Genomic DNA, 25,502 nt, shown 5'->3' with positions numbered 1-25,502 from the left:
AATAGGAAGTTTATCTACAATGGACTCTTTTGCTGACAGTCCTAAAATCAGCCATGGTGAAGAGGGCTTTTCTGTGGAGAAAGGGGGTGCCAACTTCATTCTGGAAATCCCAATAAAGGTGCTTCTCCCTGCTCACCTGGTGTTGGGTTCTGTTGTTGCAGGGCTGGGGCTGCACACCTACACCAGGCCCTTGCATATGACAGACACAAGGCAAGACTCCTGCCACGGAGCCTGCTCCCCTCAGCATGACCTGCCTCTTACCCTGTAGCCCACCATTTCTGAAGCTGGGAGAAGGAAATCTCTTCCCTCCCAACAACCTGCAGCCATGACCTGAAGAGCAGGCCTGCCCGCCTCTGGCCAGCTCCTGTTCCAGTCCCCCCTCCCCTGGACAGGACCCCTGAGGGCTCCCTGCTCTTTCATGTTCTGTTAATCCTCCTCCCAGGGGTACCAGAGTGGAGCCCACAGGAGCCAGCAAGGGATGTCCTGCAGCCCTGGTGAACACCAAGGTCCAGGCCTTACATGTCACTCACTCCATGGTAAGGTCACAGGAGACATCACCTACATCATTTCCCAACACCTTCTGCAGCCCAGATGGGGGTCCTAGTCTGAGGTCCAGCAGCAGGTGTGGTGCACAGCATCTCCTCCTAATGAAATAAAGCCTCATCGCCCATGCACACCTACGGTTTCTTCCCCACAACTTTCCTTTGGAATGGGGTGGGGAGTACCTATAGAATTGGTTAGTGAGGCCGGGTGTGGTGGCACACACCTGTAATTGGGAGACAGAGGCAGGAGAATTGCAAGTTCAAAGCCAGCCTCAGCAATTTAGCAAGGTGCTAAGCAATTCAGTGTTAGGTCAGTGGTGTCCACTTAGAACAAAGCAGCCACGGGGAAAGGAACATCAATCAGGTGCCAGCAGAAACGCCTGTCAATCAGCGAGATCTCCTGACTAACGCCTGTCAATCAGCAGGACCCTCTGGCCAATCCTGGAGTTCAGCCAACTCCCCTGACCAACTCCAATGGGACAAGGGACCCTAAAAACACCTTTTCCTGTCCCAAGCCCTTCCCTTCCTGCTGTAAGGCCCATAAAATCCAGTCTGGTCTAGCTCTCACGCGGTTTCTCCTCAGACCCTTCTCCTGTCCACTCTGTGGGTGTGATCGAGTTCCGCCCAGGAGTGGATATCTCAAGAAAGCCGCATTCGGCGGCCTTTTTAAATCTGCCTCCTTTGGTTGCTGCCCGCCTCGCCTGATCTGACCTTCAGTGAGACCCAATTTCTAATAAAATACAAAATAGGGTGGGGGTATGGCTCAGTGGTGAAGTGCTTCTGAGTTTAATCCCTGGTCAACCCCAGCCCCCCCTTCCCCCAAAAGAACTGGTTAGTGAAACATTTGGGGGACAGAATTGGAGGCAGCCAGTCCCTTTCATGGTGGATGGGGGAGCATGGGTGGTGCACAGTGGCTTAGCAACACATGGGGTTGGGTTTCACTTAACTGGAGAAGGAGCTAGTGTAGTAGAAATATCTAAGGGTAAACACCCTGGATTCAATCCCTAGTACCAAAAAGAGAAAAAGAGTCAAGGACAGGATTTTGATACCACAGATTGGACCCAGCAGCACTTAAACACTAAGCCAAGTCCCCAGCCCTCTGTGTTTTGAAGTGGGTCTCCCTAAATCGCTTAGGGCCTGGCTCAGTTGCTGAGGCTTGTTTCAAACTTGAGATCCTGCCTGGGCCTCCCAGCTGCTGGGAGTAGAGGTGCTCACTCTGCACCCAGCAAGGGACAAGTCTGTATCATGCTAATGTTCCTAGATATGTTGTGATTGTCAATATTTTGAGACAAGGTCTTGCTAAATTTCCCACAAACATGCAGTCCTCCTCAACAGTGCCCACTTTACGCTCTGAAGGGAGCTCTTGCTGCTCTGCCACTGTCATCTATTTTTAAAATGGACATTTTTTTCATCTTCCTCTCTCCCTGCTCCTCCCTAATCTCAGGGGAAACAGCACTCCCTTTCTTCCCCCTTTTAGGCAGATTTATCTGTCCTTGAGTGCACACCCACCATAGGAATGAAGTCTTCCAGGTTTAGGGAATGGCACCAGAAGAGGTCAGAAGTGACTGCCTCCCAAGTTAACAAGTGAATTACCCTCCAACAGAGAATCCAGGGAGGTAGACTTCCAGTCCCCTCCTTCCAAGCCACCTTTCCTGCTCATGGGCAGAACACAGCCTCTAAGACAGGAGTCCTGTGCTTCTCTCTTTCTCTCTTTTTTTTTAGGTACTGGGGATTGAACTCGGGGGTACTCAACCACGGAGCCACATCTTCACCAATTCCAAGGCCAAGAGGGCCCCATCTCGGGCAGTTTTCCTGATTCCAAAAAACAAACAAACAAACAAAAAGCACTCTGCCCAGTTGCGCATCAAGGCACAGAACCAAAAAGCCCTTGTAGTAAATGACTCAAGTCTTTATTAGTTAGTGTCCTATATTTAAAAAGACAAACGAGGAAGCCTTCCCTTCCCTGGATGCACAGGAAGGACAGAGGTAGCTGGGCTCAGGAAGCCTTCTGAAAACCGGGAGGCAACACCCTCCGGGAGTGAGCCTTCACCCAGGGGTGCTCCAGGACCTGAGCCAGGGGAAGCCGCTCTGAGGGCTGGTATCTCAGAAGCTTGGAGACCAAGTCCTGGGCCCCCTCGGGCATGGAGGGGGGAAACGTCACATCCACCTGATGAGGCCAAGGAGAAACAAGGGAAGTCTGGTTCATTTCTTTGCTCCATGTTCTCTGTGCCTCTTTGAGGCACTCCTCAGGACCGTAGCAGGTGACCTCATGTGTGTGCCCCAGTCCCCCCAGGCTCAGCAGCTGCCCCCACCCAGCTCCCCGTATATGCCCACTGTGTGGCCATCCCACCTTGAGGATGCGCCTCTGGGTCTCGCTCTGAGAGGGGCTCTCAAAGGGTGGCCGTCCCACCAGCAGCTCGTAGCAGAGCACCCCGACGCACCACAGGTCCACCTTCTCATCGTAGGTCCTGCCTTCCACTATTTCTGGGGGCAAGTAGTCCAGAGTCCCACACATAGTCTGTCTCCTGGTGGAGGGAGAGGGGAGCACTGTGCAGAGGCCCAGATCAGGGGAAATCCTGGAAGTCCCCACCCAAGCACTGGAGTTTGAAGACACCAACGTTTATCATGGACCAAGGTACAGAGAAAGCAAGTACCGGGACATTTAGCTCATGATCCAGAACGCTTTCACAAAAATATTCTCAGCATCAAGAAACAGAGTGATGGTACATTAAGGACCCAGTGAATGGATTCTAATCTATTCATACAGAACAATACACTGCTGGAAGTATGGGGCAATGGTTCATAAGTTATTAGGTATTTACATGAAATCTTAAGCTAAAGTCATACATTAACAAAGATCAGAAAATAAAGTTCCAGTTGGGCCACAATAAGGCTTTAAGTTGCAGTACTGGGGATTGAACCCAGAGACCCTCTACCACTCAGCTACATCTCCAGCCCAGGAAATATTTGACCATTTTCTCCTTAAAAATGGCAGTGTTCAGGTACAAACCCAGGTTTGTATCTGGGTCTTACATTTGCAATGAATTCAACTAGACCACTCTTCACTGGCACCCGGGGCCCACCCAACCACAATCTGACCTACCTGAGGGAGGGGGCGTGCACAGACCAGCCAAAGTCTGCAATCTTCACCTCACCCATCAGCCCCAGCAGCAGATTCTCTGGCTTAATGTCCCTGTGAATCACCTTATTGTTGTGGCAGTATGTCAGGGCGTCTGCCAACTCCTCCATTATCTGTGAACAAAGTGAAGGCATCTGAAAGGCAAGCCTTCCACACTTCCCATCAGACAGAATGCTCCTCGTGAACCTTGGGAGTGCAGAGGAATCTTGCTCTCTGCAACTCACCCCAATACCACCTTTTAGTGGCACCAGAGGTCCAGTTTGGGAAGGGGAAAGGATGGATGTTAAACTGGACAGGTCCTATTGCCCTCCCACAGCAAGTAGCCAGACAGAACCTCCACTGAGCCAATCACCATCTCCCAAAAGACTTGAGCCCTAACAGAGGGAATAGGAGAACCAGGAGGCAACATGGAGTCATTCATCCTGATAGCAAGCCGCCAGCCACCGCTGTTGGCATGGCCATGGCTGTGGGTCCTGTCCTGGTGCCCTCTAGAAACCTCCAGTTACTGCTGGGCACAGTGGTGCATGCCTGTAATCCCAGAGGCTCTGGAGGCTGAGGCAGGTAGAGAATGAGTTCAAAGCCAGCCTCAGCAATGGTGATGCACTAAGCAACTCAGTGAGACCCTGGGTCTAAATGAAATACAAAACAGGGCTGGGGATGTGGCTCAGTGGTTGAGTGCCCCTGGGTTCAATTCTCAGAACCCCCCCCCCAATACAAAAACAAAAAAACCTCTAGTTATGAGTTCCATACATTTATTCAGTAAATCCCTCATAGCCTTTCAATAAGTGTTTTTGGCTCCTTATATTGTACAAGAGAGTAGAGTCAGATTCAAGAAATGACTTCAACTTTTACACATACAAGTAATATTCTGGATACTCTTAGGGTAACTAAAGTATCAAAATGTGAGGATTATTCACTATCTAAAATTCTCAGAATAAAATTCAGAAATAAACTTAAACGGCAATCTGACCAGCCACAGAGCCCCCACGCCCCACCACAGGCTGGCAGTGAGCCCAAGGCCCCCAGAGCCCAGGCCCCCTCACCGTGGCTGTGTGCTGCTCATCCAAGGGGCCGCTTCTCTGCAGCAAGTTGTAGAGCTCACCCCTGGGAGCAAACTCCAGAATCAGGTATATCCGGCGAGAGTCATAGAAATAGTTGTAGAGGCGTAGGATGTTCGGGTGTCTGCAGGAGGGACAGAGGGTGGGTCAAACTTCTCCCTGAGCCCAAAACTGCTGCTATCACCAGTGACTGGTCACACAAGGGGCAAACTGTGCTGGGGTCAGGGACCATGGTCAGGATTGGGATGCCCACCCAGGGAGGAAACTTTATATGGTTGAACTGGAATGAGCAGCACAGATAATCAAGGCCAAGGGCTTACTTGGGGGCAGTGGGAAAGGCCGAGTTGGGATGTGCAGCAGGAAGGGGAAACAGGTGTAGAGAGCCAGCGTGAGAGGCGCAGGCAGAGCCTGTCCTTACCGTAGGTGCGCCTGGATCTCGACTTCCCTGCGCAGCTGGTGCTCCAGTCCCGCCTTCTCGATCTGGGACTTGAAGAGGACCTTCAGGGCCACGATGAAATGGTTCTTCTTCAGTCGAGCCAGGTAGACGTTCCCAAATTTGCCCTTGCCCAGAGGACGCCCGATTTCAAAGTCATCGATTGTGAAGCGCTTCCTAAGTGGACAGGAAGAAAGGATCCCCAGTTCTGCAGGTGGAGGGGAGTAAGGGGCCCGAGGTCCTCTTCCCCGTCTTGAGGGCCCAGCCAGGGGTGTTTGGTTGGAAAACAGCAGCGCACGTCCAGGCGCCGACCCTCCACTCCACTAGCCCAGGCCGAGCTTGGCGCCCTCGGAAGCCCCTCCATTCCCCTTCCAGATGCCAAGGCTAAGCACTCACACGGCGGGGGTTCCAGGTTGCGTCTGGCCCACTGCAGCTCCTGGGAGGGGAGATGAGGAGGGAGGGAGGGGAGATGGGGAGGGAGGGAGGGAGGGGAGATGGGGAGGGAGGGAGGGAGGGGAGATGGGGAGGGAGGGAGGGAGGGGAGATGGGGAGGGAGGGAGGGAGGGGAGATGGGGAGGGAGGGAGGGAGGGCACGGGGGCAGGGAAAGAGAGGGGTGTCAAACTCTTTCTTCAGCGCACCCAGCCCTCCAGGGGCTGGCCCTTGGGCCCCTGCCCACAGGTTCCGCTGCTCCTCCCTCACCTGCGGGTCCACGCGGTACCCGAGAGGACCGCCGCCTCCGGGTGGAGGATGATACAGGTGAGGGCGAGCCAGGGCCCTGCTGAGCCCTTTGGAGCTGGCGTCCGGGGTCCATATGGTCGGGAAAAGCCGCCAGGAGGTTACCCGAAAGTGGACAGGAGGAATTGTGCCAGGAAGTCCTGACCTGCTCCTCATCACGCCTTTTATAGCCGGTGCCCCAGCCTCCAGTCGAAGTCCCTGACTCCAGCGCCCAAGGGAAGCGCGGAGGTGGGCGTGTCTGTGAGAGCACCGGCCAATGAGGCGGAACGGGGCGCGGGGCAGGGGCGGGGCAGGCTGCGAGCGCACGTGCGCGCTGGGGTCAGGTCGCCAGGTCCTGCTCCCTGCTCCTGGTGTCTTTGTGGACCCTATAATCAGTTTGCATCTTTGGTCTCAAATATAGGAAAATCAGAGCACATATTATATGTTTGGAAAGTACGGGATCTTCCAAAAACGTTCGAAATTGAATATTTTTAGATGGGAAACGGGGTATGTCTTTTAAGTATAACTGAAAAAAAACAAAAACAACAACAACAAAAACTCCCTAACCAATAGATGACAGAGCATGTGAACTAGAGTGTGTTGGGGAAAGATCATTTTTTATTTATTTATTTAATTTTATTTTTTTTTAAAGAGAGAGAGAGAGAATTTTAATATTTTTTAGTTTTCGGTGGACACAACATCTTTGTTGGTATGTGGTGCTGAGGATCAAACCCGGGCCGCCCGCATGCCAGGCGAGTGTGCTACCGCTTGAGCCACATCCCCAGCCCTCAACATAAAATTTAAAAAGGGCCCTGGATGGGGGCTGGGATTGTGGCTCAGCAGTAGAGCCTTTGCCTAGCACCTGTAAGGCCCTGGGTTCCATCCTCAGAACCACATAAAAATAAATAAATAAAATAAAGGTGTTGTGTTCAACTACAAGTAAAAAATAAATATTTTAAAAAGGGGAGCCTGGGAGGTAGGTCAGTGGTTAGGCACCCCTGGGTCCTACCCCAGCACCAAAGAGAGGAACAAGAAAGAAAACAGCGCTGGGGTATCTCTCAGGGTAGAGTGCTTGTCTACATGCAGGAGACCCTGGGCTCAGTCCCTAGTGCTGCAAACATAATTAATTAATTGATTTTAATGAGAGTTTGTTCCACCTGTGGTGTGTGACTTCCCTACAGGCAAAACCTGGCCTCCATGCCCAGCTGGTCACTGAGCCCTTCTGATTCTACTTTATTAATCCTTTTCAATTTAATCTCTTCCTTTCCACTCCCAGAGCCCTGGCCCAACTCTGGCCTCATCTTGCTCCTCCTGAACATGAGTGGCACTGCCAACCACAAGATGGTTCCGGTGTCCTAGGCTAACTGGACAAGGACAAGGTGCTAATCTAAGCCATAGCAAGTCCAGGATCAGGGAAAGCCTGTGACTGGCAGCGCGAGGGTTAATCATGTGTCAACTTGATTGTCATGAGAGGCCCAGAAGCTGGTAAAACACAGTTGCTGGCTGGGTCTGTGAGGGTCTTTCTGGAAGAGATAAGCCTTCGAATCCATAGACCAAGTAAAGAAGGTTGCCCTGGACAGCTGTGGGGCACCCCTGTAATCCCAGTGACTTGGCAGGCTGAGGCAGGAGGATCCCAAGTTCAAGTGCGAGGCCATCCTTTGTGCAACTAAGTGAGGCCCTAAGCAACTCAACAAGACCCTGTCTCCAAATAAAAAATAAAAATAAAAAGGACTGGGGATGTAGCTCAGTGGTAAAATACCCCTGGTTCTAATCCACCGTGCCAAAAATAAAAAATAAAAAATAAGGAAGACTGCCCTGGTCAGTGTGGGCAAGCCTCAGGCAACCTTGGGAGTCCCAATAGGACAAGCAGGTGGGGGAAGGGTGGATGCACTGTCCTCTTGAATTGGGAGCTTCATGAGGTTCTCTGGCCCTGGGACTCTGGAGCTCCTGATCTCAGGGCCTTGGACTTGGACTGCAGCTCTGCCTTCCTGGTTCTCCAGCTTGCAGATGGCAGATGGGAGCCTTCTAGGCCTCCAGGATTGGGGGACCCAATGCCCAGAATAGACCCCTCTCTTTCCCTCTATACTCTGTGGGTGGGTTTGCATATCTTTATGGACATCATGCAATCTATCTATCCTGTTGGCTCATCTCTGGAGACCCCTGATGTGTCGAGGGGAGATGATGGGTCTGAGAAGTGGGGAACATGAGCCGTTTTCTGGGTGCCTCCCACTCCTCCTTTACTGTTTTAACATCAGTGGTGTCTGAGTCTTCCTGATTGACAGGGACACGTGGGGTGGAGCCTGAAGGCCAGACTGTTTGCCTCCCTAAAACCCATGGGGGAGGGGACAGCCAGAAGAGGAGCTTCCTGCCAGGGTCAGTGGTCAGGGAGTGAAGACACAGCTCACAGGAGAGGAAGTTTCACAAGCTCAGGCCCCCATGATGTGTGACTGTGCCTTGGGATGTGGAGCCCTGGACAGCTGATGGCTTTGGGGTGCTGTGTGAGGTCTGCTGGGAAGATGTCACTGGCTCAGCTTGCCCCTCTCCTGGGGGGGAGCATGGCCTGGTGGGTGGGTGTACAAGCACCAGCGTGGTCTCTGGCGCCAGACAGACCCAGGTGGAGGTCAGCGCGTCCTCTCCCACCTCTGCTGTGTAGGTCCCTTACTGAGCCTCCGTGCCCCCTCGGTACCTTAGGAAGGATGCCTTCCCTCTTCTGGCAGGCTGGCTGAGAGCTGCTGATGCTGCTGCTGGGGAGGCAATGGTGAGGGCAGCGCTGAGCTCCCCAGGTGTCAGCAAGGTGGTATGGAAACCCGGGATGTGACGGCCACGGGCCAACCCTGGTCTCAGCCAGCGCCTCCCAAGAACTGGGCATTTTGTGGCATACCAGGTAAAAGCTAGTCCATTTCCACACCCCATTAGTGAGCGCAGACCTCACTGACGGTGGGTTCAGCTGGGGTGGGAGACGGCCCACCCTTCATACTCTATGCACTAGTCCCTCCAGAAACCCACCAAAGGGTTCCTCCAGGCATCTGAGGTTGGTTTTTTGGTGGTGTTTTTGTTTTTCTTCTCATTCCTTCTGTCCTTCCCCAAGTGACTTCAAAGATTTATTTTTTATCCCACCTGATTTAGCTCCACCTGCAAACAAGCAGCCTCACCTAACCCAGCCCTCCCACAGAGAGGACCCCCACAGTTGGCCTTTGGATGTGTTCCCTCAACAGAAACCAGTCTCTTCTGAAATGACAAAACAGGAATTCTATTCTATGGAATAGAAACATTTTATTTTCTGCCTTTTGTTTTGCTTTATAGTTTAAATGTAGAGAAGTGTTTCAGAGCAGAATCTCTCAGGCAGCCTTTTGAAAACAGGCATTTGCCAGGCCCAGTGGTGCACAGCTGTAATCTGGGGTGCACGCCTGTGATTGTCACCAAGTGGGAGGCTGAGGCAGGAGAATACCAAGTTCAAAGCCAGCTTCAGAAAATTAGTGAGGCCCTAAGCAACTTATTGAGGCCTTATTATCTACACTAAATATAAAAAAGGGCTGGGGATGTGGCTCAATGTTATCCACTTCTGGGTTCAATCCCCTGTACAGAAATAAATAAATAAATAAAAAAGAAAAGGGAGGAAGGACGGAAGGAAGGTGGGATGAAAGGAAGGAAGGAAGGTGGGAAGGAAGGAAGGAAGGAAGGAAGGAAGGAAGGACACAAGCACTTGTTGCCTGGCATCTCTCAATCCCTGCCCCACCAACACTGCTTCAGGAGGCCAAGGAAGAGCCCAGGTTATGTATCTACATGCTCACAACTATGCCTATAGTTACATACAAGAATATAACATTTCATTTCATATGTCATATGTCTTTGCAAATGTCCTTGGTGATCATAAAGTGCACTCCTAGGTAAGAACCGAGTGTGACCACCACCACCAGCTTTAGAGGGGCTTAGCCTGGACCTGCCTCTCACTATCTTGATCATGGGACACTGAGAAAGTGATCTCAGAATAGATCTACTTCTCAGTGTATAACAGTCAAAATGCAAAGTCCCTACACACGGTTGCATGAGGCGTTAGTGAGGTCATAGAGCAAATGTCCACAGATCCACTCATTCAGTTCCCACTCACCCACTCCTGCACTCATTTAGTCCATTTACTCGACATTGAATGAGCATCTCCATGAACCCAGCCCTAGGGACCCAGAGGTCACGCTCAGGCAGGTGCCATTCATTCTCACCTCATTGGTGACGGTTGGTCTTTGTGACATCTGAACCCAGAGACAGCCTGTGACCTCTGTCCTTGGCTTCCACTAGGAATCAGTCACAGCAAAAATGACACCTGCCATTGGCTGTAGCTCAATTATATGGATCTGTTCTATCCCCACACATAATGGGTCTTAGCCTGCTCAGGCAGCTCTAACAAATTCATCTGGCCCCAAAATGCCAGTAGTGCCAGAGCTGAGAACCTGCTCTTGATCCCCACACACTGGGACTAAATTGGGTTATGTCAACAAGAACATTCAATCAAGGAATACTGCCAGATACAGGGTGTTAACTTGTGATCACACGGACTTAGGAGACTGAGGAAGGAGGATTGCAAGTTCAAGACCACCCTGGAAAATTTAGAGCCTTTCTCAAAATAATACAGAAGGCTGGGGATATAGTCCAGTTGGTAAAGTGCTTGTCTCACATGCACAAGGCCATGAGTTCATTCCCAAGCACTAATAATAATAATAACTATAGTACAAAGGGCTGGGAGTATAGCTGAGTGGTAGAGCACTTGCCTACCACGTGCAAGGCCTTTGGTTCAATACCCAGTATGGCAAAAGGAGAGCAGGGTGCGGTGGTGAATGCCTGTGATTGCAGCTGCTCTTTAGAACATATTTCTTTCTCTTCTTCTCTCCCCACTCGCTCTAATCTCATGGGAAACAGGGTCACCTTTTCTCCCCATCCTAGGCAGAGTTATCTGTCCCTGAGCACACACCTGTTGGGTGTGTGGGAGACTCCCCCTTCTTGAGAACATCATGGAATCCCTTACCCCTCCCCCTCCTCTCCAAAGAGTGCCAAACCAAGAGCGCCAAATTCAAAAGTTTCCAAATTCAAGTTTCCTCGACCAATCCCTGCAGGATACAGTGTCCGCTCGCTGTTCCTGAGTCACCCTGCCAATCAGCAACCGCCATGTCCCCACGCAACCCTTCTTAAGCCAAAGCTTGTAAGCACACTCTTCTCTCTTCTCTCTTCCCTCTTCCTCTTCTTTCTCTCCTCTCTCTACCCTTTCTCTCTCTTTCTGCCCTCCTCCTCTTCTCTCTACTCTCTACCTCTCCTTCAGGCAGCCCCCCAATAAAACCTCTTGGTTGAATCTCTGTCTTGGGTGAGTCACTCGCCTTTCACACCCACCACAGGAAAGAAGTAATCCACACTTTAAGGACTGCCACAGTCCGGCTGCAGCAAACTAGCCAGGGGGTGACGAATAACTTGTGTACGTTGATACAGCAGGAGTAGGAGCCGTTTATTGCAGGACAGGAGCAGTATTTATACATTCCACACAGCTTATCTAATTAGCATAAACTAGATACATCAGTCAACCAATAAGGAATCTCCACACTTAATGACTTGCTTTTGTTACTTCTCAAACCACTCCCTCTGGCATTTTGCCAGGCACCATCCAGACTTGTTTACGAACTCTAACATTCCCCTGGCAAAATGCCAGGTGTTATTTTGACTTGTTTACAGACTCTAACAAAGGACGGTACTAGAAGATCTCAGAAATGACTGTCTTCCAAATTAATAAGTAAATCACACCCCAACAGAGAACACCTGGGATGTAGCCTTTGAATCACCTTTTTAAAAAACCCCAGATGAGCAGAATCACAGCCTCTGGGACAAGGGTCCCCTGTGTTTCTCCTTTGCTAGCAAAGCAATAAACCTTTTTCCTTTTTCTTAAAATTGCATCCTCATTATTGAATTGGCATCATGGGCAAGGACCAAGCTTTCAGTAACAATATGATTTCATTTTTTCCAAACCAGATTGTACTTAAGCATCTGTTAATAGTTTGTATAAAAAAATCTTTTAATTGTGACTTCCATTATATTATATTATGTAATCTGACACAAAATGAAGGTCAACATTGCTTCTCCAAAGCACACTTTTAATCAGAGGTGCGTTTAAGAAATGCAGGTTTCTAGAGCCCCATGAAAGTCTGATTAAATAAGTTCTGTGGAAACCACACACTCACAAAAAAAAAAAAAAAAAAAAAAAAAAAAAAAAAAAAAAATTGCATCAGGATGTCCTGCAGTTCAGCAAAGTGGGCATCAGCCCAGAACTTGTCAAAAGTTTCAGCTGAGGGGTTCCTCCCAGAACTAGATCACACTCTGTGTTTGAGGACATCCCAGAGGATCCCTATGCTAGCTATATTTTTGAAGGGCAGTTCCACAATACAGACCTCAGAGTAGAATTGCTGGGTAGTAGGTAGGTCCGAGGACATTCACATTTTCCATACATGAGAAAACTTGTCCTGGGGGGTGTAGCCTGGTATTAGAGCACTTGCCTAGCAGGTGCCAGGCCCTGGGTTCCCTTCCAACACCAAAAAATAAAAATAAAAAAAAATCATAAAGTGATTGTACCAATTTACATCCAAACAAGTTTTATTTTTATTTTTTTTAGAGAATTTTAATATTTATATTTCTTTGTTTGTATGTGGTGCTGAGGATCGAACCTGGGCCGCACGCATGCCAGGCGAGCGCGCTACCGCTTGAGCCACATCCCCAACCCCAAGTTTTATATATACATCTTATAAACTGAATGTTAATAATGATATATTTAATACATACCAGTTCTTGATATCATCCAACTTTGTATGTAGACATTATACACTTGGACGTATATTTGATGTCTGTATTTTGTAGTTTCTATTCTGACCTTTTTCAGTTTTTGAAATTTTCTAAAAATACAAAAATACAGTACAAATACAAAATGTGGAAATAAACCCTACAACGCAGAATTTTCTACATACCAAAATTAAGGCATCTCTAGAAATCGAAGTCTTCACAATATCAATATCGTGCCTGAAAAAAGAAAAATAACTTATAACGCTTCTAATGCAGGATCAGAATCCAAATGTCAACGGTTTTCACCAAAAATATCTTTCAGCGTGAGATTTCTTCCAGCAAGTGCAAACACTCTCCAAGGCGTTCTCCAGCAGGAGTTCTCGCCCAAGTGTCCAGATCTCTTCATCTCGTCATCTCGAGCCCTCCTCCCTTTGTTACGGGCACTGACCGGCCGCAGTGACGGGTCACCGGGTCACCCTACAGCCGCGCTCGCCGGCCAGCGGGTTTGTGAGATCGCCCCCTGGCGTCGGTGCAGGGTAGACGCGAGGCGACCAGGTGAACCTTTGCGGAGATGCGTCTGAAATCCTGCGTCCTTCGCGGCGCACGACAGACAGCTGCCGAGGCTGCTCGTTTCAACGCGGGGGTTGCTCTGCGATTTCTGCAGGATTTCTGGGGGAGGGCGGACCTGATCCCACTTGATACTCCCTCTCCCCTCCGCTGTACCGGGGACTGAGCCCCCTGTGGGGCTGTCATTGATCAGGGATATCCCACTTTCTATTGGAAAGGCAAAATAAAGGCTTCATTCCTGCTCTAGAGTGACTTCGTTGCGTGCTTGCTCTTCCCCCTGGGGCTGTCTATCTCTTCGGGTGCGTTTTCATCAATTGCAGGGATTCACTGGAGCCTGAGCGGTCAGAAGACCCTCCCAGCTGGGCTTGGGCAGCCTCCGGGCAGCCTGGGGTGACTTCCCTGCCATCTGGCACAGCAGGATAACCCAGGTGCACTTCTGGAATTTCCCTCTCTGCCCCTCTGTGTTTTTATTCACGCTGGAATTCTGAATCTGAGTTTTTTTCAGCTCTTTTCATTTTTACCTTTGAATCTTTTTTCTCCTTGCACTAAAAATGTTACTTCCTTAATATTAACAGTGCCTTTGTTTGATCCTACATTGTGCATAAAATATTAGTTTAAAAATGTCTAATATTACTTCAAGCAATAAAGCCACTATTTGTTTTCTTTCTTTTTGAACAACAGAAATTATACGCTAAGGTTGTAGGCCATTCATACTTTCTATTCCCAGTGGTTCACCTGCCAACCTAGGATACACCCTCTGTCATTTCGGTTTCTCTATTTTAGGTATGGCTTTATTATTGACAATGGAACTTCACATGGTTTCCAACTAAAACCTATAGAATAAGGCAATATTTAGAGAAGGTCTCTATGCTTCTGCTCCACCCAGTTCCTGATTTACAATAGTGTTCTTGGCCCCTTTTTTTGAACTAGAAATTGAACCCAGAGGTGCTTAACCACTGGGCTATGTCCCCACCCCCACCCCACCCCACCAGTCTTTTTTTTTTTTTTTAATGCTAAGTTGCTTCTGGACTTACTAAGTTTTGAGACTGGCCTTGAACTTGCAGTCCTCCTGCTCAGCCTCCCAAGCTGCTGGAACGACAGGCAGGCACCACTCTTCACAGCTTTTTACTTCTTCTTTTTACTTAAAATATGAAATATAACCTGGAACCACATAATCTTACTTTATATCAATATGAGAACGATTTTACTCATTCTTATCTATGATCATATAGTTGGTAATGTGGATCATATAGTTGGTAATGTCACTTTAAATCACTTCCCATTGTTGGATATTTAGAGGTGGTTTTCAATCATTTGCAATGATAAATAATTTCCAATAATATGCATAGATAATTTGGCATTTTAGCCAGGATATATTTTTTAGTTGTAGATGGACACAATACCTTTATTTTATTTATTTTTATGTGGTGCTGAGGATTGAACCCAGGGCCTCACACATGCAAGGCAAGTGCTCTACCACTGAGCCACAGCCCCAGCCCTAGCAGGGGTATTTTTGGAATATCACCCCACAAGAACAAATGCAGGGCGGCCAAGAGACAGATGCATATAAGATTTTGGTATTGTGCCTAATGTTCCTTCAAGTTAATATGCAGAGTGCAAACAAACCAGACTCGAAGGGCTGACCCTTTACTGTGCAAGGTGACCGTGTGTTACAGCTCTGAATGGCCTACTGTGTGGAAATTGATCCACTGCAGATTGTCAGCCAAGGTCTTATGCTTCTCTGTTGATTGGTATTGCTGATGACTCATGGGGTAGTCACCTAAGACTGAATGAATGGCAGGTAGCCTCAGATCAGCCCCTGCATGGAATAAGCATTCAGGTGGGAGTCTGTGCTCAGAGCACGGAACTAACATGGCCTGTCACAGTGGTGGGTGCCTGTAATCCCAGCAGCTCTGGAGGCTGAAGCAGGAGGATTGTGAGTTCAAAGCCAGCCTCAGCAACTCAGTGAGGCGCTAAGCCACTCAGCAAGACCCTGTCTCTAAAATATAAAAAAGGGCTCAGAATGTGGCACAGTGGTTAAGTGACCTTGGGTTCAATCCCAGGTACCAAAAACAAAAGTAAACAGAACTAAATGTGGGGGGGCGCGCAAGGCAGGAACATTCCCGCGAGCACATGCTTGCTCAGATTAGTGTTTAGGAGGTGCAGTGAGCCTGGATCTTCATGGCCCTTTTCTTCCCCCTAAGCTCTCCTTGTCGACCTCCTTCAAGGGACACAGAAAAGCTCAGACTGGCTGCTATATTGGTGACACTTTGTCTAGGAAAAGTCTGCAGTGGACCCCCCCACCAAAGGGCACAGTGGTTCCCAGTGACTGAGGGTGGCTCTGCCTAAGACTGGGGTGGCCAGAGCAGATGGGGCCAGGCAGGGCCTGTCCTCAGATGTGCCCTCCGAGGTCTGCACCTCTGGTTAAAGAGACTATGCACAGTGGATTCTGCCGGGTCCCCCTGCTGCAGTGACAGATCCTTTCCACTCCTCATCAGGGCCTGGGGGTCAAATGAGGTCACAGAGCGTTGTCTGAGGAACCCAAGGTCTCACTGTGGTGCTACTCATTTCCGAATCAAGCCTGGCTCTCCAGCAAAGGTAGTCCCCAAGACTGAGGTGGATCCGGAAATCACAGGGAAAACACAGGTGCTGTATACTGAACTGTGTGACCCTAAAATTCATAGTGAGGCCCTAGTCCCCAACGTGACTGTACTGAGACACAGTCCTTGAAAGAAGTCACGGAAGTCAGATGAGGTCATAAGGGTGGGGCCCTGGCCCATTATGAGGACACACCTGGGATGTGTGAGCACAGGGGAGAGACCTCGTGAGAACACAGAAGACGGCCCTCTGCTAGTCGTGGAGAGAGGCCCCAGGAGAAAGCAAGCCTGCCGGCACCTCGAACCTGGCCTTCTGGCCTTCAGGACTGTGAGACAACCCCTGTGGTCACCGACATGTCCCTGTGGGTGGTGTCTGGTTACAGCCCCCAGTACCCTGAGAGAGCACTGTCCACCAGGGGAGACTGGCACATCCCCAAAGCTGTGAGTCAGGATGAAAGAATTTAGGGAATGAAGACAGACAGACAGGCAGAAGCACAGCCCAAGAAGCCATAAACCATCCCCCCTCCCCCGGCCCCCCGCCGGGGGTGGGGGGGGGGTACTGGAGATTGAACCCAAGGGCACTTAACCACTGAGCCATATCCCAGCCCTATTTTGTACTTTACTCAGAGACAGGGTCTCATTGGGTTGCTTAGGGCCTCACTAAGTTGCTGAAGCTGGTTTTGAACTCACAATCCTCCTGCCTCAGCCTCCTGAGCTGCTGGGATTACAGGCGTGTGATACCGCGCCCAACCCCACAAGCCATCTTATGGTCATCTTGGGGGTGAATGTGGACAGAGGGGAGAAGAGTCTGATGGCAGAGAACCAGACCTTGAATGAACCTCCTGTGAATGGAGTGTTCCTAGGCCCTGAGCCACCCTCCCTATGGGGGGGTCAGACTGCCTGTGGCTGCAGCAGAGTGCCCCCCACTGGCCACCTCCCAATGGCAGAAATGTATTCTCTTACAGTTCTGGAGTTGAAATCCAAAATCGAAATGGCGGCAGGTGGTTCCTTCTGAGGCTCTGGTGGTCAGTCGCTCACCTAGCTTCTGGTGGCTGCCTGCAGTCCTTGGCACTCTTGACTTGTAGACCCCTCCCTCCAATTTCTGTTGTCATTGTCACATGGTATCCTCCCTTCTGTGCATCTGTGTCCAGATTTCCTCCTCTTATGAGGACACCAGCCATTGGACAGGGCCAACCTATTCCATTATGACCTCATCCTAACTCCTGACATCTACAAAGACCTGAATTCCAAATCAGATCACCTTTAAAGGTCCCAAGGGTCAGGACATCAACATGTATTTGGGTGGAGAGGCACAAGTCAACTATAATAGGACCCCACAGAGCCAAAATGGGGATGTTGTTTTAGGACATGGTGACCTTCGTGGATGTGGCTGTGAACTTCACCAAGGACACGTGGACCCTTTTCAGAGGAATCTCCTCGAGGACATGATGCGGGAAAACATGGCATCCACAGCCGAGGATGCTCCTCCTGTATTTAGTCAACAATGGGACCAGTGCTGGTTTGGTACCTCCTATGTCCTGAGAGGTATGTGAGAGATGGGAAAGGGGTTGTTAAATGACAGACACAGCCTCTGCCCCCCAAGTAGTGGACATTGGTTTTCCCCAAGAACCTGGAAGCCTGTCAATGACACAACATTTTCATGCCTTTCATGATGAACAAGCCTTTGTGGGGTCCACAAGTGGGTGTAAATGGAGCCCACGAACAGGGTCACTCTAAGGCACTAAGCTCACTTAGTCTTGGGTTCTTCCCTTTCCCATCTTTTTGTCACATATGTTGGATGGTCATGTGTAAAGAAATCCACATGGGTGCCGCCATTTTTCCTCTCACCCACCTTTGCTTGGGAGGAAGAATGTAACCCTTGTGCCACTTTATTTCAGATTGGGTGACTCAATGTAAAACCAAAGACCGAACCTCTCAGCCAGATGTTCTTGCTACAAGAACATTTCGTGAAGCCACCGGCTGTCTCACTGGCAACACGTGGTGGCCTTCCCTGTTAGAAGACCAGAAGTGCCACAGCACAGAGGAGCCACAGAAGCCAGGGGAGCAAAATGCGACCCAAGCTGCAGCTGCCCAGGGCAAAGGCGTATCTCCAGCTGTATCCTGTGGGTGTCACCAAGTGAGGGACAGCTTGAGGCTTGTGCCTTCGCAGAGAGAGTCCACAAGAAAATACATCCCGCCGTGTTCCTGGAATATCGTGACATATTGTCCCATCTTAAACAGTCATCAAGAATTACCTAAAAATGATGGCTGTGATGGCGTCTGGTGGCAGAACGGGCGGCTGGTCCCACAAATGAGAACATGCACAGAGCTGAGACCACACCCGTGGATGGACAATCAGAACCACGTGCGTCGTGGACACGATAAAATTGACACGGGAGTGGATATTCAGCTGTGGGATGCGTCTGGAAAAGCCTTCAGTGGAGACAGAGTCCCCAAGGCACCCAGGACTCCCAGTGCAGGGAGAATGCTCGTTTCCAACCAGTGTGGAAGCAACTTCAGTCACAACCCAGCCTGGACCTTGCAGGGAGGATCCTCCTGTGTGAAGACAGAAGCTAAGAAACCAAGTGGGAAAACCTCTGCCCACGCTCACCATTCTGGTCCACACAAGAGAACTAACACTGGAGTGAAAAGCTACAGGTGTCGCGAGTGTGGCCGAGCTTTTGTCTACCAGTCCTTTCTCAGGAGACACATGGACATTCACACAGGCGAGCAGCCCTACGAATGCCAGCAGTGTGGGAAAGCCTTCAGGTACTCCCTGCACCTCAATAAGCACCTGACAAAGCACATTGTGAGCAAGAACTACGCCTGCCAGGAGTGTGGGAAAGCCTTCCCCAAGTCCTCAAAACTCACCGCGCACATCAGGACTCACACGGCAGAGAGGCCCTATGCGTGTGAGGAGTGTGGGAAAACCTTTACTAAGTCTTCAGGGCTCCAGAAGCATCTCAAGACTCACAGATGAGAGGCTCCCTGCAGATGGAAGGAGGGTGGGGTCAGCTTCATCAAGGGTCTTGCTGTCCTGGACATGCCAGGAGGACAGACTGGCAGGAAGCTCAGTGAGTTAACCTGCAGGGGCACATCTTTCCAGAACTCTCCAGTGAAAAGCCCCTCCCAAAGGCTCCACCTCCTCCCAATAGCGCCACAGGCTGGGGGATATGATCCAAGTGTGTTATTTGCATGTATGAATATACCTTAAAACCATATTCTGTTAATAAAAATGCACTCATAGATGACTCCACCCCAAGATGACCGCATCAATCCAGTCACCAAGGTGGAAGCCTCAGGCCTGATCATCTCTTAAAAGTCTCCACCCTCCACACCACGGCATTGGGGATTCAGTCTCCAGTACTGGAGCTTTGGGGTACACGTTCTGGCCACAGCAGACTCCATTTGCCTCTACTGTGTTCCTCCTTCAATTGCATGTGTGTGTGTGCACGCGTGTGTGCACGTGTGTGTGTGCACGCGCTGTGGTACTGGAGACTAAATCCAAGCCTGCTCTGCCTCGGAGCTACATACCCAGACCTTTTTAAATTTTATTTTATTTGGAGACAGGGTCTCGCTAAATTGCTGAGACTGGCCTTAAACTTGCAGTTCTCCTGTCTCCACCGCTGCCATCTTGGGGATTACAGGAGTGTGCCCTGTCCCAGCTCTGTGATCAAAGTATGTTATTTGCACATAGGAATACACCATAAAGAAACCCATGTTCTATAAATAAAAGTGCACTTATCAAATACCCCACCCCCAAGAATGGAGGGTTTTTTGATTTGGGGTTTTTTGTTTTTGTTTTGGTTGCTTTGTTTTGTTTTTGGTGGTACTGGAGATTGAATCCAGAGATGGTGTACTGCTGAGCTACATCCCCTAGCAATTTTTTATTTTTATTTTGAGACAGGTTTTCTCTTAAGTTGCAGAGGCTGGCCTTGAACTCACGATCCTCCTGCTTCGGCCTCCTGAGCCACTGGGATCACAGACGTGTGCCATGCACCAGCTCTGCTGCTTCTTTCTATTTGCATAATAAGATGTTTTCTCTGCTTACATAGGAACACCCAATCTGTACCTGAGCCAACCCCCTGCTCATCTAATTCTCACACACACCAGTACCCCCACACACACCTAAACCCCTCCCCCCAGCCTAAATCACCCTGGGGCCAGCTACAAGGGACAACCCCTACCACAAGCTCACCAGAATTATACCTGTCAGTCCCGAGCTGTCTGCCTGCCTTCCTGGCCATTCCCAAGGAAACCCCAGTGCAAGCCGGGGCTTCCCCTCATCCCTGCTTCCGCCTCTTGAGTGCTTCCCCTGTGGCCCTGTCTGGTGGCATGGCGCTGGGGCTCCTCCAGGAAAGATGAAAACAGTCGCCCTCCTGTATCCATGGGCTCTGCATCTGCAGATTGAACCAACTGTGGATCAAAAATAGTCTTTAAAACAATTGTGTCTGTACTGGATAGGCACAAGCACCTGCACTGTAAGATGCCACACATACTCTAGAGCAGACCTAAAATGAACCAGCAGACATGCGCAGGCTGAGTGTAAATACCATGCCATTGTAGAGAAGGGTCTCTAGTATGGATTTTGGTATCCCAGAGAGGTCCTGGAAGTGACCCCCATGGACACCAAGGGAGGTCTGTGACATCAACCTTTCAACGTCCTCTATGTCACACCTCCAAGTCGCATTCCTCATGACTAAAACACTCAGGGTCACTCCATGGGAACTGGGCTGCATGAAATAACCACACAAGAGACAGAGATACCTTTTTCTTTGGGGTCCTGTGACGGCTCCTCTGACCTTAAGGGTCCACAGGAAGAGAGAGCGGGTGCGCGCTGACCCTTTTTATTGAGGAGAAGCCATTCAAATGAGTCATGTTTCAGGGGCTGAGTCTAGCTTCCTGATGTCCATTGTCAGCAGGTTGACTGACATCTAAGAAGGCCACACCCAAGGGCAGAGCAAGAGAAGGGGACACACAAAAGGCGTTTCCATGGAACATTCTATCCCAAACAGGGCAAGGGGGTAATATCACAAAGGAACCAGTGAGCATAGCTCGACCCCTGGGGCTGCAGGAAGGCGTGCCTACGCATGAAGACACATTTGTATTTTCTCTACCCTCAAGATCGGGGCTACCATCTTAGGTTACTTAAAAGCAATCAGATCACGTGTGACCGACAGTGCCTCAGCTGACCAGGAGGGGAAGCAAATGCTCGTCACGTGCTATGTCGGCTCCACACCTCCATCCACTAAATCCCAAGTATGATTTTAATCCAGTAGCAGTGTATAAACAGCTGGGCAGACTAGATCCCATAAGACTACTTAAGAACATTAAAATCTGCACTTCATGTCATTTTCACATATCACATAATGAACTCCTTCTCAGCTCAGCTTGATTTGACCCATGGACCAGTTTCCTGACCTCCAACTAAAAGAATAAAACATCACTGTCCCTGCTTTCCAGTGGAGAGAACAGAGATAAGGAAAGACTCAGCTCTCTCAAAATTCAATTTTTTTTCAATTTTTTTTAATCGGGAAATATGGATACCCACATGCATTTGAAAATGTCTACCCACTGCCTGGCGTGGTGGTGAACATCTGTAATCCAAGTAACTGGGGAGACTGAGACAGGATGACCGCAAGGTGGAGGCCAGCCTCAGAAACCTAGCAAGACCCTGTCTTAAAATAATGAATAAAAAGGCCCAGGGATGTAGCTCAGTGGTAGAGCAGCCCTAGGTTGAATCCCAATATAAAAAAGAGGAAGAAAAGAAGCTAGGGAGGAAGGAGGGAAGGAAAATGTACACATGCAGTTCAAAGTCAGTAAAATGACCACCCACATACCAGTATCCAGGCACAGAAGCAGTTCATCATTAAACAATTCATGGCTGCACCTTACCGGCAGCCTCCCCCAGTGCAGAGCGGAAACCCTATAGCACATTTTGGATCATTTCCTGTTCAATTTTATTTTTATGCCTATGCATAAATCCCCAGTGTTCTCTTTCCTACTTCTGATTCTTTTAATAATACATACGGTGGTATCCATTGAATATCTCTTAGTATCTCTTCTTTCAGAGAAAGATTCAGCCAGATAGGTAGCAGGAAGAATCTATCCTTTCATTTTCACTGCCCTATCGGATATTTCTTAGCCTGGTTTCAGAGAGATTTATTCTTTATCTCACTGCAGACCTTATCGACACGGCTGCTGAAATCAATTCTTGCACAGGCCTCACAACAAACTTTGCAAAAGTCATTCTTGAACAGAGTGACTCTCTGGGTTCTGCGATTCACATATGTTAGAAGCAAAATTATTTTAGACACAGCAGGACTGTCTGGTTTCATTTATATGGTATTTCCAGAGGAAGCAAATCTGGAGAGACTGAAAGTGGATTTGTGGTGGCCTGGGGTGGGAGGTTGGGACAGGGAATTGACTGCAAGCTGGTGATGAGGAACTTAGTAGTGGAGGAGCTTTTAAACTGGGTTGGGGTGATGACTGTACAACTCTGCAAATGTATCAAAACTCTGAATTGTACATGGACCCTGGGTGGATTTCAGTCTGTAAAAACTTTAATGAACCTCTGCAGGAAAAGAGAAAGAAAAGCGGAAGGTGAGGATAGGGGGAAAGGAAAGAGAACCCTAAAGTTCTGCCAAGTTCAGTCTTTGGTGTTTGGGGAAGACCTGTCTGCTAAGGACTCTCCCAGAAGAAGGGGACTCTGCAGCCTGGCCCCTGTGGCCTGCTTTTCCTAGGGGCCTGCTGCTTTCTCCTAGAGTTGGGGTGCATTGGGACCCCCTCCCATCTTGGAAGGAAAAGGATGATCTGCAAGCTGTTAGCCCAGATGTAGCCCCAGACCATGTAAATGGGTCTGGATCTACTCTTACCCCTAAAGTAAGGTTGGGCACAGGGATAGACACAGGCCAGAAGTCAGAGAGAGGAGGTGATGCGATCTTAGGGTTCCCCCACCCACCCACATAGGCCCTCAATTCCCACAGGGCTGTTAAATGAAATAGATTTAGCAAATCTACCAGGTATTTTGCAAATATTTACTAAGGAAGCCCTCACAATAACCCTGTCAGGTGGGTGTATTATTGCTCCATTTTACAGCAGGGGAAACTGGGGCAGGCTAAGCAAGCTGTCCAAGGTCAGCTGGCGGGTGGCTCGGCTGTGGGCACCAGAAACTTGGCTCTTAGTTCCCCTGCCGGAGCCTCCCTGTACAGACTGGCTCGTGCATTTGGGAGGTGTTTGTCCTCCCCACTAGGAGACTGACCTCGTCTGGAACATTTCAGAATGGGGTATGGGGCTCAGAGAAATTAAAACAGTTGTCCAAGGCCACACAGCTCAGATTCGTCAATGCCAGTTTCTGCCTCACTCCTGGAAGAGAAAAATCACAAAATGTTCCTATTTCACTGCAACTGGGTAAAATTTAGTTCAAAAAAATTTAGTTCCATTTTCACCAATTTAATAGACATCGTGAAAAGAAGGAAGGATGAATGGATGTGTTCAGAGAGCCATATCCCGTTTTTGCAGGACTGCGCTCCGGGAACTATATTCAAGACCAGGGCTTTTATCCAGCAAAACAAGATCGCCAGACGGAGGCAGGACCGGGAGGATCACCTGCTCGGACCGAGTGGGAAAGAGCAAAACCCACTCAGACGGGGCACGGGCGCCACCTGGCGGCACAGCTATGCTAAGGCAGCGCGCACGAGACAGAAACTTCAATCATTTCTCTCCTTTCGACCCGCTGGACCGCAGATCAGAGGTACTGGGAACACACTCCAGACGACGCTATTTTTCATAACATTGACAACCCAGGTGCCCACCTGTCTGAGACCCATATACCATACACGCCTTCCCTTGGAGAATCATATGAAAGACACTCCTATTTCAAGAGATGGTCACTGAAGGCCATAACATGCCATCTGTCACCTGCCAGCCTATTGCTTATAAAGCTCTGCCCTTCCCCATCACTCTGCCTCTCCAGTCATTGACTCCATTGGGCAGCAGCAGGACCAAACCTTGAGCTCTCCTTAAGTGACTTCCTGTCTTCTGAGTCTCCACTAATGACCCACGCTGTGTCCCCACTGTTCTGCATTGTCTCCACTATTTTCAGCTGACAAAGACCCTGATGGCACCCAGACCACCGCCCCAGTGATTGTCCCCCACCTCCTCGCAGCCAGCTCTGATTTCAGAATGGGGAATGGGGCTCAGAGAAATTAAGACACTTGCCCAAGGCCACACAGCTCAGATGCCACAATACAAGTTTCTGCTTCACTCCTGGAGGAGAAAAATCACAAAACACAAAATGTTCCTAATTTCACTGCAACTGGGTAAAATTTAGTTCAGTCCTACTTCCATTTTCACCAATAAAGCTGCCCGTCTTGTATGTAACAAAATGATCCGAGCAAGAAATGAAGAGCCTGTGTAGAGGTGACAACACCATCACATCGCCACCTCCATTCCCACCTCCCATTCCCACCTGTCACCAGCAGTGTCGCCGTCTTCAACGTGGTCACCAGTGTCACCATCGGCAACACCCTCACCACCACCTCGGCATCACCACCCTTTTTCATCCTCCATCCCGCTCTGCACACCGGGCAAAGGGGAAGGAGGTGCTGCAGAGCCTGGGAACCAAGAGGAATCTCGCTTTGACCCTGGCTCCTCTGACATGGTCTCTGATGAACCTGGGCTTGCAGCCTCAGGATTGGCCAACTACAAACAGACCAGGGGAAGGCAGAGGAGGGTCTAGGACCTCAGGCGGTTAGCTGCTGGGGATACCGTTGCTAGGTGCAGCTGTCCTAGTTGACGAGGCCACCTTGGAGGCAGGGATAGGATCTGAGGTCCTGGGCCTGCTGTGCACACCTTCCTGTTTGGGGAGGAGGAGGAAGTCCCTCTGGGTGATAGATAGGGTTAGTGGTCACGGCTCTGCTGCACACCACAATGAGATTTGCTGGGCCCCAGAGGAGCAAGAGGGGAAGCAGCTTCCCTCCAGCAGCCACATCCCAGGGGAGCTGCCTGTTCTACCTCCTTCCAAAACACCTTCTTTTAATTTCTCGTTCCTTCCTCTATGCCCCAGAACCTAGCATGACCCACAGCACACAGGAGGAACTCAATACATGTTTGTCCAATTAATGGGGAAAGAGCTAGCCATGCTCTGCTCCCCACAGCCCAGTGAGAGAGAAGATTGAAGCCCCAAGGCAAGATGCCTCCCATCCCCGTGGGGGCCGTGGCGTCAACAAGGGCACACCCTGGATTACCTGGAGCCCGTCCATCTGCCGCTCAGAGCACCTTCCTCTTAAGTCAAGATCTCATCCCGGCACCAAGCAGGCTGCAGCTCCTTGTTCTGTTTCTTGGTAAAGGTTTAGAAGTGTTGCGGCTTTAGCTTTGTACACTGGAAATGGAGTCTTTGTGCCCTAAACATGTAAGGCAGCTTCCATTCTGGACAGCTCTCAGTGTTTTTAGAATTGAAGGCAGTTGTGCTGGGGGTGTGCTCTGTGGGAGGTACAGGGAGCCTGGGGCACCAGTGGACAGGCCTGACCTCACCCACCTCTTCCAACTCTGAAACAGCCATAGTGGGAGAGAGTATTGGCACCCAGAACTAGCAAACTCTCCACAAAGAATCACTGTTGAACGCTGATCGGGAGAAAGCTGGG

The 25,502-nt window shown here is 49.7% G+C and overlaps 2 protein-coding genes across 2 annotated transcripts; one reads left to right on the top strand and one right to left on the bottom strand.

Moving 5' to 3' along the window:
• Positions 1–2,538: 2,538 nt before the first annotated feature.
• On the bottom strand, positions 2,539–5,984 carry LOC139702781 (aurora kinase C-like). The gene is made up of 7 exons (XM_071604943.1): positions 5,873–5,984; positions 5,569–5,608; positions 5,158–5,349; positions 4,725–4,863; positions 3,646–3,794; positions 2,893–3,067; positions 2,539–2,709 (listed from the first exon to the last, which is right to left on the bottom strand). Exons 1-7 carry the CDS (start codon positions 5,982–5,984, stop codon positions 2,539–2,541), a joined length of 978 nt encoding a protein of 325 aa, XP_071461044.1.
• An 11,221-nt stretch (positions 5,985–17,205) lies between these two features.
• Positions 17,206–23,543, top strand: Znf114 (zinc finger protein 114). Its single transcript, XM_071604942.1, is given in 4 exon segments — positions 17,206–17,278; positions 17,281–17,403; positions 17,751–18,932; positions 23,380–23,543. Coding segments are annotated over 4 exon segments (1,542 nt in total).
• Positions 23,544–25,502: the final 1,959 nt, after the last annotated feature.

The sequence above is a fragment of the Marmota flaviventris genome, chromosome 18, assembly GCF_047511675.1.
Source record: "Marmota flaviventris isolate mMarFla1 chromosome 18, mMarFla1.hap1, whole genome shotgun sequence".
NCBI lineage: Eukaryota > Metazoa > Chordata > Mammalia > Rodentia > Sciuridae > Marmota > Marmota flaviventris.
Note: the sequence above shows the minus strand (reverse complement) of the source record. Positions and strands in the feature narration are given on the sequence as shown.

What these genes read in the sequence shown, in the direction of transcription:
- LOC139702781 (XM_071604943.1), bottom strand. Translation starts at nt 5,984, where the DNA reads ATGGACCCCGGACGCCAGCTCCAAAGGGCTCAGCAGGGCCCTGGCTCG. An exon ending in GAGATCCAGGCGCACCTACG is followed by an intron (nt 4,864 to 5,157) that starts GTAAGGACAGGC and finishes TCCCTCCTGCAG; the next exon opens with ACACCCGAACATCCTACGCC. An exon ending in CCCAGAGGCGCATCCTCAAG is followed by an intron (nt 2,710 to 2,892) that starts GTGGGATGGCCA and finishes TGGCCTCATCAG; the next exon opens with GTGGATGTGACGTTTCCCCC.